Source organism: Arachis hypogaea, chromosome 13 (genome assembly GCF_003086295.3).
Source record: "Arachis hypogaea cultivar Tifrunner chromosome 13, arahy.Tifrunner.gnm2.J5K5, whole genome shotgun sequence".
Lineage (NCBI taxonomy): Eukaryota > Viridiplantae > Streptophyta > Magnoliopsida > Fabales > Fabaceae > Arachis > Arachis hypogaea.
Window position 1 is genome coordinate 121,852,267 of NC_092048.1, and position 17,123 is coordinate 121,869,389.

Sequence of the window (17,123 nt, forward strand, 5' to 3'; positions counted from 1 at the left end):
TTTTATGTGTACTGATAAATTCTGCATAATTCAAAACTTCTCAGAAAAATAAGCATAAATCAATTTTTTTCTTTACCATATTTATTTATCATTTATTGTTTTTTCTTTTTTATTTTAAAATGAGTAAATAATTTTTTTATAAAATATAAAAAATTTACTCTATAAAATATGAAAAAAAAATGGCTTCCGATTTATGGAAGATGAAGCAATGGTGGTGCATATATTTCAAGTATTGGTGGTGTATGTAGTGTGAAGTGGCATTTCCTTATTCGCTAGTGACATACCCGTTGATAAGAGTATAATAAGGGGAGTGAATCCGGTTTGGGTTGCACATGCAACAGCTTTGTTACCTTCTTTCTCTCACAATTGTGAATTGTGGTTCCCACATGTCCCTAAAGTCCTCACTTTCTTTTTTTTGCTGCCACTTCCCTCCTCTACCATAACAATACTCGTTTAATTTGCTAACTTGCTATGTGAATGTAATGTAATATATATGCACAAGTGCACCTAAATATTTCAGAGAGAATTAAGGAGAGATAGATAGAGTGATTGTATGTATAGATGGGAAGCTACTGGGTTCATGTGTGTTTATTTATGACATTATTAATGGTCATAATAGGAGTCACAATTGCAAGAGGAAATAATGAAGATGCAGAGGTGACTTATGATGGAAGATCTCTTATCATTGGTGGCCATAGGAAAATTCTCTTCTCTGGCTCCATTCACTATCCCCGCAGCACTCCTCAGGTATCTATGTTTATGTAATGCCATTCTTCTCACACAGTTCAGCTGCCTTATATTTATTCATTATCTTTCTTCTTGTTTTCATCTTCTTCCATTAATGACCACCGTTATATATGTTTGAGGGTGCATTATATTATTTTCAAATCTATTATTTGAAATACGAAACTGGCATTATATATATTAATCTAACTTATTAATTAGCTAGCTAGCTTGCTTGCATTGTTGGTTGACCCAATCCAAAAGCTGCATTCTTTTGGACACTAGCTTGTGTCTGGAATCTTTGTAAATTAAACTAATTCACTGTTACTCAACTAGTTTGTAGTAATCACTGTTGCAACTTGACAGTTTTTCACCAACACCAAAACACAGCTGTAGCTGCCACCTAATACTATAATTAAATTCAAACTTCAAACTATGAAAGCTATAATTATGATTATTATTTTTTCACCTTTCCGGGTATGTCATGTGTGGAGGGAATAATTAGGAAAATAGAAGAGAAAGAAAATCATTATATATAGCTATTATTATTAGTTTTTAATGTCTAGAACCATGCAATATTATTCTAAAATTAAAAAAGAAATATTAGTATAAGGACGGAATCTAAGGTATCACATGACAAGGCTTTACATATCCAAACAAACATTTTAATTTTACTTTTCTTTTTAATTCTTTTCCACCATCTTAACTACTTACTACGCTGAGCTACTATATTTAGCCTTAGGAAAGTGATCTTAAAGATAAATAATTCTGAGTTTTTAAACAAAACATTGGTATGAAAAAGACAAAGTGAATTTTCCAAAATAAAACAGCAATATATACTACGAGGGACACTTATACATATTTATTTTCTTGCATGACATCAAAACTAACAAACTTAGTGAAACATAAACCACAAAAAATTGTCTTTTTGGTGATGAGATGTGGACGAAGGTGCCATTAAAGTCAAATTGTTCACTTGTGAAAAAAAGGACAAAAGAAAAACTAAGATACAAGGATATTAATATTAATAATTTGTCAAGTACAACCAGTTATTTTTCAAGTAATATCAACCAAATTTTTTTAAAATGATTTTTATTCTAAATTTTAAATCTTAAATATTATACTTTAAATCTTAATTTTTAAATATTAAATTCTAATTTTATCTCTTCAAAAAATAAAATTAAAAAATAATTTTATAATAAAAATAGCTAATATTGATTTAGTTTTCTAAAAAGACAGAAGGGTTTTGACTTTTGAATCGAAATTGGTGGATATTTAATATAACATATATGAGGTTTTGGTTATAGATGTGGCCAGATTTGATAGCGAAAGCAAAAGAAGGAGGACTGGACGTTATTCAAACCTACGTATTTTGGAATATCCATGAACCCCAACCCGGCCAGGTACGTATACGTACGTATATACGTATTTTAATGTAAAAGCTAGTAATGCGGATGAAATGAATAAATAAATAAAAATACATACATAGGACAGTATGATTTCAGCGGCAGATACGATTTAGTGAGATTTATAAAGGAGATTGAAGCTCAAGGGCTATATGTGTGCCTTAGAATTGGACCTTACATCGAAAGTGAATGGACATACGGGTAATTTCCCTTCTCACTCTTTCTTTCTAGCTGAATGCAAGACAACATCGTATTACTACGAGAAATACTATAAAGGCAGTAGAATTATTGTTTTTAACCGGCTATTAATTATTAATATTTAAAAATATAAGTTAAAAATATATTATTAGAGTACTAAATTAAAGAAATTAAATTGATAACTAAAAATGATGGTTAAAAATAATAAATTCTAATGAGACTTAATTATTTCTCTATTATTTATTTTATGAAACCAACAAAGCTGGTTAAGAAATACTTATTATCATCATATCCTGAACTGAATTGAACTTGGTGGTATGTAGGGGATTCCCATTTTGGTTACATGATGTTCCTGACATTGTTTACCGAACCGACAATGAACCGTTCAAGGTCATGTCGCACTTTAACTTTGTCTAATTTTTTGTTATGATCACAGTTATGTTATTTAATTTTCTTTTTCCATATTTATGGTAGGTGTTTGAAATAATTGATATATTTATGTATGTTTAGGCGTACATGCAAAATTTTACGACGAAAATAGTGAGCATGATGCAATCAGAGGGCTTATATGCTTCTCAAGGAGGTCCAATTATATTATCGCAGGTATGAACGAATCCCTCAACAAGGCAACAACACTTGATTAATTAATGGAAATTATAATGATAAAAGAACGTATTAGATTGAGAACGAATATCAAAACATAGAACATTCATTTGGAGAAGAAGGAAGCAGGTATGTTAGTTGGGCTGCTGATATGGCTGCCTCCCTCCAAACTGGCGTACCTTGGGTTATGTGCAAGCAAACCGATGCTCCTGATCCACTGGTTAGTCACATTTATATTAATCATTTACTTACTTACTTAGGATAATTATTAATCCTACTTAGCTTCTACCATGTATTACATATTAAGATTAATGCATGTAATGGAATGAGATGTGGCGAAACCTTTACTGGACCAAATTCCCCCAATAAGCCCGCACTCTGGACAGAAAATTGGACTTCTTTGTAGGTTACCTCACTCAACTAACTAGCACTACTTATTTTATATTAAGCAAAATATTAACTACTGTTTTCTTTAATTTAATTTTCTCCTGTCATGTTATTTATTTTTCTCTTGAAGCTATCAAGTTTATGGTGGTAAGCCGTACATAAGGTCTGCAGAAGATATTGCATTCCATGTCACTCTTTTTATTGCAAGAAAAAATGGAAGCTATGTCAACTACTATATGGTAATTACTCATATGTACTAATATATTCAACTTTGTTCTGTGTAATTGGTCACGTTAGTTACTGCATTGTTTGAAAACTTATTAGTACCATGGAGGAACTAACTTTGGGAGATCAAGCTCAGCCTATGTTATAACATCTTATTATGATCAAGCTCCACTTGATGAATATGGTAATTAGTATTATTACAACATTAATTAATTATTCCCTTGAAGAGTTTATACGGCCTTCTAATAGATTTGTCCCCCCCCCCAATAGGTCTATTAAGACAACCCAAGTGGGGTCATCTTAAGGAGATGCATGCTGCAATTAAATCTTGTTCTACCACCTTACTGCAAGGGATGCAGAGGAATTTCACCTTAGGTGAACTGCAGGAGGTGACTACCATCTATCATATCAGGTTTATTTTTCACCAATATAATTCAATCCCAAATATTCCATTGATTCTATTCGGTTTCAATTCAACCAGGGTTATGTTTTTGAAGAAGAAGAAGAAGAAGAGGGGGGATGTGTTGCTTTCCTTGTAAATAATGACAGTGTGAATAAAGTTACTGTTCAATTCCAAAACAGATCATACGAATTGCCAAAAAAATCAATAAGTATCCTACCAGATTGTCAAAATGTGACTTTCAATACTGCAACTGTAAGTATGAACTACTCCATCACAATTAATAGAAGACTAATTAATAAGATATTTAGTGATTTTATATAACTTACAACATATACTCAATAAAATGGTTGTGTTTATTTGATCAGTATCTATAATATGATTTCATGCACAGGTAAATACTAACAGCAACACAAGAGTAATAAATCCAGTACAAACCTTCAGCTCTGCTGACAAATGGGATCAATTTCAAGATGTCATCCCAAACTTTGATGACACTTGCTTAATATCAGACTCACTACTGGAGCATATGAACCTAACCAAAGACAATACGGATTACCTTTGGTATACTCTAAGGTTAGTTGTTTAGATCCCCAACAAAATATTCTCTAATTTATCAAACATATCATGTTATTCCTTACTATTACAATGGAGCAATCCAATGATGAAACCAGTTAAATTTATGAACAGGTTTGAACAAAATTCGCCTTGCAGTGAAGCAATACTTCATCTTAAGTCTGCTGCTCATGTTGCCCATGCTTTTGTGGACGATACATACATAGGTAAGTAATTATTGAATCATTAATTTGAACCCTTCACAAAAGAATTTCAAATAACTCAGCGTTATGTATGGTTGGTTGGTATAGGAGGGGATCATGGAAATCACAATGACAAGTCTTTCATCTTAGAGGTCCCCGTTGAACTAAATGAAGGGACACATAATATTTCTATTCTCAGCGTTATGGTTGGACTCCCGGTAATGTTTCTAAAATGGACTTTATATATGATATTCCTTATTATCTTTCATAACAAAATTAAAGTACCTTTTTTTTTGTCCCTTCTTAAATTATTGAAAAGGATTCAGGGGCATTTCTTGAAAGAAGGTTTGCTGGTTTAACCACAGTGGAAATTCGGTGTAGCGAAGAGTCCCATGACTTGACCAATGCTACATGGGGATATCAGGTTGTTTTTACTTTTGTTGAGTTATTAAGAAGTATAATGTGGCATTATTTTCATGATGGGTCTCTTGTTGTGCATTACAGGTAGGATTACTGGGGGAAAAGTTAGAAATATATGAAGAACAGAATAGCAATTCTAATGAATGGTGTGAACTAGGGGACAACCCTAGTAATCAGACACTCGTTTGGTACAAGGTACTGTAAACCTGAATTGGAAAGTGTTTGTTGCAGAGAGAAATTATTGATGAATAGTAATTAAAGAGATACAATAAATTGCATGTAGAATGTATTTGATTCACCTGAGGGAGATGAGGCAGTTGCACTGAACCTCGAGTCAATGGGAAAAGGCGAAGCTTGGGTGAATGGACAAAGCATTGGTCGCTATTGGGTCTCATTCCATGATTCCAATGACCAACCTTCTCAAACACTGTAAGTTACTTACTTTTTTATTAACCTTACTTGTTCATCAAATAATAAGAATAATGAGTCACCAAAAAAAAAATAATAAGAATAATGGCTTGTGTATGTTATGATATATGGTAACAGGTACCACGTGCCGCGGTCGTTCCTTAAGGACAGCGGAAATGTTTTGGTTTTGTTTGAGGAGGGAGGTGGAAATCCTCTTCGTATCTCACTCAACACTGTTTCTGTTTCTCTTTCATCCTCATAGAGATGCCTGTTTTTCTCTGTAATGTTCTTCAAATTTCGACACTCAGATTGATTCTTTCATTTCTTTGTGATATCCAAATACTTATTGGAGTTTATTAACATCAAAGCAATAAAAGAAATAAGACGAGAAATGTCCCCATATTAAACGGAACTAAGAAGGGTAAAAGTAAAATGTTATGCTCTGTTTGATCTATGCTTGTTTTCCATTTTTACTGTTTATTTTTATTATATAAAATTGATATGAAATTATTATGAAATAAATTTATTCATATAATTATTTTTTATTGTAGCATGTCAATTATTTTAAATAGGTGATAATTATTAAAAGAACTTCTTTATTATTAAACCATATCAGCTATTTTAAATAGGTAATAATCATTAAAAAACTTTTTTTATATTTTATATCTTTTTACAAAAAATATATTTATTATTTAATATTCTTAATTAATTGAATTTGTTAAGTATCATTAAGCATTTTAATTATAAAATAACATCCAAATACAATTAACATCTATATTAAAATAACAATAACAATAATTTTCACTTATAAATATTCAAATTACATATTGTTGTAATTTACTTATGTGTATAATCAATGATACTCTTATTAATATTATTTTATTAATTTCATAATCTCTCAGATAAATAATCAAAAATTTCTTCCATCATTTTCAATTTTGACACAATAATATCAAAATTATACCATAGAGTATCATTATTGAATAAATAGATTAATATGCGTATTTGCTTTATAAATTTATTTAATACTATATATACAATTAATCAAATACAATATACAACAATACTAAAAAAATTAGCTAAATAAACTACATATGACAAACTTTGTTTATTCATTTTAAATTATAATACTGTAACAATACAAAAATTACATCTTTATGTGATTGTACATAAAATAAAATTTATAAATTCAAATATTTTTTAAAATGAATAATTCAATATATATAGAATATTTATTATCAAATCAGTTTTTATTATAATTATTATTGTAAAATTTATTATGATATAATTTTTAACATTATGAATTATATAAAAGGAGGTTCTAAGGTGCTAATGGTGCTGATCATTATGTGATGCAGACTATAGGTATCGTAGATAGATTCTGACATGGAGCGTTGGGTTTAAAATTTGTCTGTTTCTTGTTACATACATTTAATTGCTAGTTAGTGATAATGAAGTATTTAGATTAAGAAATAGGATGGGTCAAGGATTTTGGGTCAGAATATTCTTATTTTTTAGTAAGATTCGAATTAATATAGACAATTTTGCATTGCCAAAAAATAAAGATAGGTTCTGGCTTTAAGGTGGAGTATTGGGCGTTGTGTTTTTGGAAGAGGGTGACAGAACAGCAGAAAGGTAGAACTTTAAATCTTTCTGAGACACAACAACTGGAGAAAGTCATAGTGTTGTTAATACGTACAAAATAAAAACTACACCATCTTCTCTTTTAATTAGATTACGACGGATCCTCTCAATTCCAATTATTTCTCTATTTCTCACCGAAAACAACTGTCATCAATCACCAGCCTCAAAGTCACGTTGGTCCATTTTGAGATGTTGTGTTCGACTACTTCTCGACACTCGTCTGGTAGAATCGATCTGTTGAAGATGCTTTACGCCAACAATACTACACGTACTACTTTATTATCACTGACAATCCTAAACTAACGATTGAAAATGAGTTTTTTCTTCTTTTTTTTTTTCTATTTTTAAAATGATCTTTTCTTTTTTTTTTTAAATGGTCATTTCTTTTTTTAGTATATTTTTGACACAATATACTTTAACATTATTATATCTTTTAACAAGATCCAACTATCATTATCTTAACACAATTCGATTTATTTTTATTAGAAAAAAAAAACGATCCAATAAATTCTTCTTTATTACACAATTTCTTAAACAAATATAGATACTAAACTCAAGCAAAAATTATGATCCTCCATCATAATAGGTAAATAAACAGCACTCAATTTAACTATCTTCCAAATATGTGTTGTTCTTATTGTGCGACATCTACCATCAGTATCATATGGTGATTTACACTGTGAGCACCATAAAGTTTTTCTTATATAAATTATTTTATAACTAATTCTGACATAAAAATTTATCTACATTTTTTAATTATCTAAAAAATTACATAAAAAATTTATAATATGAGTTTTTAGTAAATTGTGTGGGTCCAAATCTAACTTGGGTTGTCGCTGCTATTCCCACGTACCAGATGCAGGTCTCTATTTTTCCCAAAGGAATCATTAGTAAATTGGAGTCTATGATGAGGAATTTTCTTTGGAAAGGACAAGTTGATGGAAGAGAATTGAATCTTGTTAGTTGAAAGGTACTGGTTACTCCAAAAAAATATGGAGGTTTAGGGATTAGAGATCCTTATTGTGTAAATATTGCTCTTCTTGGGAAGCTAATTTGGACTTTCTTCCAGCAGCCAAACAAGTTATGGGTCCAATTGTTGGATGCCAAATACCGATCATCTCTATATGACTGTTTTAGTTATCCTAAGAACAAGGACTCTCCCATTTGGAGGTGTCTTTGCAAGGCTTGGGAAGTGTTGAAGGATGGGTTTGCTTGGTGTATTGGAGATTTGAACCAGAATTTTTGATTTTCTAGCTGGAGGAAAGAAGGACGGTTATCTAATGAGATCGATTATGTTCACATTTCTGATTCGAATCTCCGGATACAGGATATTTGGTCGGTTGGTAGGTGGCATTTGGATACTCTTTATTCTCCTTTATCTCAAAATCTGAAAGATAATATTCTTTCTTACAATCCAGATGAACAAGCAGGTCCGGAAGTGGGTTGGTATTGGAGTGGGTCTGCTGCCAAAGTCTATAACTCTCGCAATGGTTACTTGTGGTTGTGTAAGCAGCTGTTTGGTTGGGAGGAGCGGGAGAATTGGCTTTGGCTTTGGCGCCAGCTTGTTTCGGAAAAGTATAAATTTTTGGCTTGGTTGTGTCTTAAGGAGGCTCTTCCAAATGCAAGTTTTCGTTTTAGAAGAGGGATGTCGTCGTCGGATAAGTGTCCAAGATGTCTTTCTAGCCAGGAATCGGTTTTACATTGTATTCGGGATTGTCCCAAAGCTCAACTTGTCTGGCATAGGTTGGATATTTCTTGTCATCCTTTGGATTTGAAGAACTGGTTCTAGTATCATAGCAGAGAGCATCCGTTCAAGTTCTTTTCGGGACTTTGGTGGATATGGCGAGCAAGGAATAATGACATCTTTAATCCCGATGAAACTTGGCCTCCGGAAAAAGTGATTTGTCTGGCATTAACTTCAGAAAAGGAGCTTAGGAATATCTTTGAATTACAACGTATGTCCCTTCCCTCTACTCTAAATGGTTTTTGGAATCCCCCATCCATTGGTACTTTTAAGATTAATTGTGATGCTAGTTATTTTGGTTCGGGTGATAGTGTTGGTTTTGCTTGTGTTATTAGAGATTGTAATGGGAGCTGGCAAAGGGGATGTTTGGGAATGATTGAGAGTAATAGTATTCTTTAAGGAGAATTGTTTGCTATTTGGAGAGGATATCTCTTAGCTTGGGATGTGGGTCAACGAGATGTTATTTGTGAGACGGATTGTGTGGAAGCATTTAATCTTGTTACTCAAGATGGTTTTGGGTTTATTGATCCACTGGTGCTCAAAATAAGAGATACCATGCATTGAAATTGGCGGGTTGACTTTCGTTTGATTATGAGAGATGCAAACACGGTGGCAGATACTATGGCAAAGATGGCGATGAAGTTACAACTTTCGCATGTGGAGCTTCTTTCACCTTGGGAGGAGTTTAAGAGTAGTCTTAAACGGGACTGTCCCTCTATTTAGGCAGTTCCTTATTTTGTTTGTTTTGTTTTTCTTTTGTTTAATTTATTTCAGTCACAAAAAAAAAAACAACTATTATCAAAAAAAAAATTACTTTTCTACTGCCGAAAGATTACTCCTACAAAGCATGAGATGCCATGACTCCCTAAGGTGACGCGTGGAGAGCACTGAGAAATCCACGTGGACGAGGAAGCAGGTGCCAGTTGCAAGACACGTGGCGGTATCAGCGATCATGTTCGAATCATTATTTCCGCTTCGTCTTACGGGTATATCATTTCATCTATCTCTATCCGAAAATTATGTAGTTATAAATCTTCCGATCCGTCAGTGTCACTTTCATCACATTCTGATTCTTGTTTCAATTTGAAAAAGTATGTCGGGCGTGTCGTCGTTAGCAGTGTCCGGAGCAGAAGACACAAGGGTTCCAACAACACCTCCCCACGAGAGAAGATTATTATTCCAACAAGAACATGACGACGTTGCTTCTACTCCTCCTCCACCAACTGTAGTTGGTAGCATGAACCTAATGGGTTCGCTGCGTATAATAGAGCTTCAACTCGTAGCCTTCATACTAGTCTTCTAAGCAAGTGGCCTCGTCTCTCTCATGGATCTCGCTTTCCCTGCATTCGTCACCATCTACGCCTTCGCACTCTCGCGCTTCTCCTTCCCGTCGTACGGGTCGCCGCAGCAACAGATCTTCCACGCAAGTAGGTTGTTTCAGGCGTATGTGGTGGTGGGAACAGCCGTGGGGATGTTCTTACCTCTTGCGTACGTGCTGGGTGGGTTCGGAAGAGGGGACCAGCATGCGGTTCGTTCAGCGAGTCCACACTTGTTCTTGCTATCTTTTCAGATACTGAGTGAGAACATAATGAGTGGCTTGTCCATGTTTTCATCGCCGGTGAGGGCGTTGGTGCCGTTGATGTACACAGTTAGAAGGATCTCCGTGGATATTGACTGGTTACAATCAGTGTGGCTCAATACCACTCTCCCGCCAAATCCACAATTCAAGGTTCCTTTTATAATCCCTCTAAGCTCTTGCTATTTATCACACTATGTGTTATGACCATACCATTTAAATTGAATGGGTGGATGCTGCAGGACGTGGCATGGTTTTGGTTCGGTAGGATTCTAGCGTTGACCAACCTAGTTTATTACTCCCTGAATCTCTTTGGGTTCTTGATACCAAGGTTCCTTCCAAGAGCGTTTGAGAGGTATTTCCAGTTCAGGGGAGAAATCCACGCTAAGGCTGACCAAGACTATGTGGTCGACAAATCCCATTCGCCAGGAAAATAAAACAAGTCGCAATAACTCTTACTCTCTTAGTATACACTTGCTCCGTTATCTGCGTTTATACTTTATATAATCCAACACAATGTATGTAGTTTTTTTTTTTTTATATCACTTCTTGTTGGTGTACATTACTTTTTATGGTAGAGTACAAAATATGCCATAGAGATATTCAGAGGTAGTAGTTTAGTAAATGTAGCACTCTAGCTCTCTTAGTGCATGTTTGGGCGCCATTTGGGCGCCATTATTTTGTTAAAAAAAAATTTTTTTTAATGAAAATTTTTTTTTTTTTATTTTTTAAACAAATTTCTATTAGTAAAAGTAAAAACACTAGTAAAATCGAAAAAAGATCTTTTTTGAGAAGCTGTAATTTACATCTTTTTTTAAAAGATCTTTTTTTCTTAAAAAAAAAGATGTTTTTCATGTAATAAATAAACAAAAAAATACTTTTATATTATTATACCCAAACATAATTGATTGATAAAAAGATTTTTTTACATGAGATATCCAAACATAAAATTACTTTTACTTCTCTATAAGATCTTTTAAAAAAAGATAACTCAAAAAAAAATATTTTTTTAAAAGCTCACCCAAACAAGCCGTTACTGGTTTTGTATTGTATTCATTTATTAATGTATTGAACACATAGGTGTACCGTAACCTGAGACGTATTTATTCATTCAGTCGTACCACTATCCACGAACGCGTCCCTGTAGATGTTGAAAATAAAAAGTGTGTTACGTCTACATTCGTGTTTTCATGTTCATGATATCTATAAATTAAAATTACTACCTGATGCATTTTTGCTTGTCATTTAAAAGAAACATTATGTTGGGGTTCAAGTGAGGGAATTCTCGAACATCCTCCAGACGTGAAAGTCTATATCCCATTTGTCAACTATAAAATATAGCACACTTACAAAATTTGATCATATACACAAGACAGTGGAAAACTAAATACTGTAAGTAAGATTGCCAAAAAAAGTACATAAGTTAACTCTCATCCATCATTGAATCATGAAGTGCAGCTTCTTCTTCCTGGAGGGACGACAACGGAAGTTGTTTAAGTGAATAGGGTAAAATTAATGACCAAGTAAACTGGTAACTTGGTAGAATGAAAGCACATACCACCAAGGCATTAAATTCCGTCTCCTCATCTATCGCATCTATGATGGCAGGATCTTCAAGCAAGTCCTATTTATAAATGTCATCAGCAGCCTCAATCAATTCAAGTGCCTTATGCTAAATCTTACAGTGACATTATAGATGTAATAATATACAAGAAATATGAGTTTGGAACTAAAAGTTAACAGCCTGTAGTATTGTGAACTTACATCATCGGCAATTTGTAGCATCCCCTTCTCGTCCTAAACAGAGAAACAACAAAGGAGGCCACATTAATTACATACTGAACTGAACTAGACTGCCAAAAACTAGGAACTGAATGGTATTCAACACTTCATTCACACCAGTCTTCTGGAATGTTTCCAGTCAACTATAAATGTAATTGGCGAGATGAACTGTTTCAAGATAATATGATGATACCACTTGTCATCTAAAAAGTTTCCGTATGGAAGCTTACCTTGACAGCAACAAAAAGAAGTGGATCAGATGGCGTATAAATCATGTACTGGGCACCTTCCTGTAACACGAGATAAACATAAGCTTGCAGTAAATATGAGTATATGACCACAGCTCTAGTGCCATTTGTTTGGTATGGAACAACTTTGGACAGATACACATATGACGATGTAAAATGGTGATGGACGATGGTCTAGGAGTTCTCCAGAAGACCCACTAATGCATAAACAGTTTATGGGTCATACAAGAAGGGATGTCCATGACAGTAACACACTCTTTTTTTCGGACTTGACAGTAACACTCTTGAAAAGATGGAATGTACACTAGTACATTTCAGTAAACTAGCCATTACCAAAAGGAGGGGAAAAAAAAGAGCTCAAATTAAAGCTTTGCTATTGAAAATAAACCTTTCAGAAGGAAACAAACAAACATAGTTGTCTGATTAAAGGGTAACAGATTTACCAAATTGAAATACGTAATTTCCACACCTTCAGTTGGCAAACCATCAACTTCCTTACCATCATCTGCAAAATGGTGAAAACATCTGGCATTAGATTCTGGGCATGTAATGTAACCCAAATAATTATGCAGTAGAAAATCCCCAATTACAGATTATCATCATCCTGAATACAGGGTATTGACAAAACTACACCATAAATTTATATCAGCTACCAGATAGAAACATTAGGAGTTAATTTGTGAAAACAGAGAGCACAGAAATCCTCACCTGTGTGAAAGTCAAATATGTCTTCTTCTGAGTAGCAAAAACCACCACGTGCTGTATAACAGTACCTGATGTGGAGACGCAGAAATATTTTGTGAAGATGAAAGACATAATTCAATTTCATGATTTTCTACATAACAAAGAATCACAAACATACCCACTATGAACAAGATGCATGTGTATCTTGGCAAGTGCATAAGCTGCAGCTGGAAGAATAGATTCAACTTCCTCATCACTGATCTAAATCACAGGAAGAAAATATGAACTCAAATGAGATTGATCCACCAGGTGGTGAGGAAAGTGAACTTTTTCTCACAATAGAGAGTGACCAATGAGGTCTCATTACTAAAGATGGCGATTACAACTTAGGATGTGAAAACAGAAACTTACAGCTGACCATCCATCAACATTGGTGCTCTTTAATATCTGGACTGGCCTGCAGTATGATTTTTGTATCCATATCATTCAAGAATAACAGAAGGCAGGGATAACAAGATATTGGCTTTATGGGATAGTCATACAGGGGCAGGGACCACTGTTCTAGATTTAGAAGCTTTGCACTTACGTGTCGACTGGGCAGAGCAACAAACACTCGTCTCCATCAGAACTTCTGAAGACTCTCCTTATAACACACTCCAATGGAAGCTTGTTGGATGGATCAACCTGTCATTTGTCAACAACTTACTCAGAATTCATACATTCAAGGAATGTAACGAGCCACAAACCCAGCACACAAACACGGAGACACATGACGCAAAAAGGAAAGATATTACAATCTTGATCCATTCTGTCATGTGTCACATGATGTCAACTACAACGAAAATCAAATTACTCAAGGCAATCAACACAATCATTAACTAAGACATCGGTGCTCTTCAGCTCTCATTTCTGAAACATTATATACTCCAAAATAGGGGAGCAATGACAGGTTAGATAATGAAAATGGCAATGTGTCAAGGCACTGTCATGTTTTTACCTTGCCAGTTTCTCTCCAAACAGTTCGACTGTGTACAACTTAGGCCTGGTAAAGCTGTTCTAAGAGGTGCTTTTGTTTCTCAAAAGCAAAAGCACAACTACCTCACTTTGTGTTTAATAAATAAAAAAATATCATGTGCTTGTATAAAGCTTTGAAAATTTGGGGATGCTTTTGAAAGCATTTAAAGAGGTACTTTCTAAAGTTAGTTTGTACTTATCAAAATTGAAAAAGTCTTATATAATTTCATATATTAATAAATATCCAGATTTATCCTTAATTAAATAATTGATGCCAAATTAAATTCACTATCAAAATTCTTCCTCTAGTTATGTCTATTATGACCATTTTGAATTTTAAAACCTATTTTAGTTCATGCTTGTTACAAGGAAAATTCTACTGTGCTGAATGTAATATTCTTGTTACAATTTGGTTTACCAAACATAGGTGTTAGAACTTTTAGAAAACTATTTTCACAAGCGAACTTTGATAAGTAGTACTTTGATAAGCTAATTGTGAAAAGTAAAACTTTATCAAATCGGCCTTACAACTAGAACCTCTAAGATTACACCATCAACAGCAATTTGCTAATCATCACCATCATTGATTAAACTAAGACACGTGAATTCAAATTCATCCATAAACAACAACAACAGAAACAACAATAATGAAAATAAAATAACATAAAATAGAAAACTGAAAAGCAAAAAGAACTCACAATGGTGGCAAGTCGATTTGTTGAAGTAAGGAGAACCTTGCCGTCGTCGCCTACGAGGAATCCAGCTGGCGGTTCTGGCAGCGGCATAGGAGAAGAAGAAGAAGAAGGTCGGTAATCCAAATCCAAATCGAAATCCGAATCAGAAGCGCCATATTCGAGGCCGTCATCGTCAAAATCGTGCGGAATATCAAACTTAGTGAAACTCAAAGGGTTAGAATCGTCAGATTCGGGTGCAGAGTTAGTCTTGTTCTTGTTTTTCTTCTTCTTCTTAGTATTGGCGGCGGACGAGTTTCGTTTCTGGACGGGACCAGAGTGTGAATTGGCGGCGCGGCAGAGAATAACAGCGGCTCTGACGCGATTGGATTCGTGGATTGGGAATGAAACTACTGAGTTGGGGCGCGGGCGCCATTTGAAGTTAAAGCTGAAGTTGAGTGGCGCCGTGGAAGAACCTATCCGTAGCGCCATTCTTCTTCTTCTTCTTGCACTCGGCAAAACAAAAAAGATAATATTATTTTCCATTTCTGATTTAATTTTACATCAACAGTTTGTACTCTATCCTTCTCTAGATCCAACGGCCATAATCTCACTTTTCCTTTTCTCATTTCATTTTACAAACCCTATTTCTCATACTTGAATTTCACTTTTATTCTAATTCTAACAACAAAATTAAGATAAGGTGAATGGAAGGGTGTAGACAAGAAAAATTTCCTGCACCTAGGTCGGGTTTATTTTGAGATACTGAGATGAAAATTAAGAGATTAAAATTCAGTATTATATTTATTAATTTAGAGTTCAGACATATTCATTTGTATTTATTTTTTAGAGGTGATATTATCTTTTAGCATAATCACATTGTTCTTTTATTATTTACTATCATTCATTTCATTTTAAACATTTTATGATATTAAGTCTATAAATTATTTTTCGACTAAACTTTTAAAATATTGGATGTTAACTTTTATAATAAAATTACTTTATAATATAATATCTTATGAAAAAATTAGTTTAATTATATACGTTACCCAAACATCAAATTATGGTCATCCAATTACTTAATGAAAACTGATATATTTATCAAAATCTATTAAACATATAGAGATAAATACAATTTTAATTACCCGTGTCATGTACGTAAGAAAATGTTAAATCTTTCGTATGAATGTTTTAAATTAGATTAAATTGTTGTCACGATGTAACGATGGAAGAAAATTAGGGATTAAAGTAAACTAAAAAACATAAACCCTAAAAAGTAGCATATGCTAATAATAAATAGGATTAAGTATGATTTTGGTCTTTAAGAAATAGGACGAAATTTTTTTTTGTCTCTAACTTTTTTTGCATACAAAATCGTCCCTAAAGTTTAACTTAGTTTTTTAAAACCGTCATTTGGACCAAAATACCCTTCTCCTTCTTCACCAAAATACCCAATTTCTATTCTTTTTCTTCTTTTCCATTATAACAGCATCTCTTCTTCCTTTTCTTCTTCTTCATCAAAACACAAGCAGCAACAACAATAAAATTAGAAGCAAAACCAATGTAATAAACATAAAAAATAGAATCACAAATAGAAGCATAAACAAAAGTAAAAAAATAAATCTATATTTCAAATATTAAAGAATCAAAACACAAAAAATCAGAAGAACAATAAAATCAAAAGCACAACAACAATGAAATAAAAAAAACAGAATCAGAATCAGAAACAAAAGAACAATAAAATCAAAATCAAAATCAGATCTCAAGAACAATAAAATTAGAATTAGAATAAGAAGAAACAGAAGTAGAAGATCAAATCAGAAGCAAAAGAAATCAAAAGTAGAAGCATAACGAATCAGAAACAGAATTGGAACCCTAGGGAGGAGCTGTAACGACCCAACTTCTAACATGTCATGACCAATGCTAGCCGCCAGGTGCTACTACACGGCTTTTCCTAGAGACTTTAGACCCTATATTAAATATATACATATGAGCCTATAGCGCTAATCGAGATCGCATGTCAGATATATAGATATAAGAAAATAGATAATAGTTAAATAGATAATATATACATGAAGCATAGAAAATACAGAAAACATAGTAATATCATACATATATGCCCGAAGGCTCATTTAGTACATCATAATTCACACTGGGTTACGTCGTTGCTTATTCATGAAAATATTTACAGACTCCATATTTATACTAACAGGCCTCGACTCACAAGAGTCA

General features: G+C 33.4%; 2 protein-coding genes and 1 pseudogene across 4 annotated transcripts; 2 read left to right on the forward strand and 1 right to left on the reverse strand.

Annotated features, from left to right (window-relative positions):
- Nucleotides 1-251: 251 nt before the first annotated feature.
- On the forward strand, nt 252-5,940 carry LOC112733041 (beta-galactosidase 6). Of its 2 annotated transcripts, none has more exons than XM_025781895.3 (18): nt 252-747; nt 2,031-2,126; nt 2,218-2,330; nt 2,651-2,717; nt 2,838-2,930; nt 3,007-3,150; nt 3,238-3,332; nt 3,448-3,556; nt 3,642-3,726; nt 3,813-3,931; nt 4,024-4,197; nt 4,337-4,518; nt 4,633-4,724; nt 4,809-4,918; nt 5,020-5,124; nt 5,205-5,315; nt 5,404-5,549; nt 5,667-5,940. In XM_025781895.3, the coding sequence occupies exons 1-18, from the start codon at nt 562-564 to the stop codon at nt 5,788-5,790; spliced, it is 2,151 nt and encodes a 716-aa protein (XP_025637680.1). In that variant the 5' UTR covers nt 252-561; the 3' UTR covers nt 5,791-5,940. The 2 variants fall into 2 exon arrangements, with proteins under 2 accessions (XP_025637680.1, XP_072068520.1); XM_072212419.1 differs by having other exon boundaries at nt 329-747; nt 2,229-2,330.
- Nucleotides 5,941-9,943: 4,003 nt separating this feature from the next.
- On the forward strand, nt 9,944-11,117 carry LOC112733043 (uncharacterized; annotated as a pseudogene).
- A 377-nt stretch (nt 11,118-11,494) lies between these two features.
- On the reverse strand, nt 11,495-15,528 carry LOC112733044 (uncharacterized). Of its 2 annotated transcripts, XR_011869934.1 has the most exons (12): nt 14,919-15,528; nt 13,793-13,890; nt 13,618-13,663; nt 13,385-13,467; nt 13,231-13,295; nt 12,966-13,027; nt 12,505-12,564; nt 12,257-12,289; nt 12,051-12,116; nt 11,911-11,960; nt 11,716-11,820; nt 11,495-11,633 (listed from the first exon to the last, which is right to left on the reverse strand). XR_011869934.1 is itself a non-coding variant. In XM_072212420.1 (10 exons), exons 1-10 carry the CDS (start codon nt 15,435-15,437, stop codon nt 11,916-11,918), a joined length of 1,077 nt encoding a protein of 358 aa, XP_072068521.1. In that variant the 5' UTR covers nt 15,438-15,528; the 3' UTR covers nt 11,792-11,915. The 2 variants fall into 2 exon arrangements, 1 of the variants encoding a protein (XP_072068521.1); XM_072212420.1 differs by lacking the exon at nt 11,495-11,633 and having other exon boundaries at nt 11,792-11,960.
- Between the last annotated feature and the right edge of the window lie 1,595 nt (nt 15,529-17,123).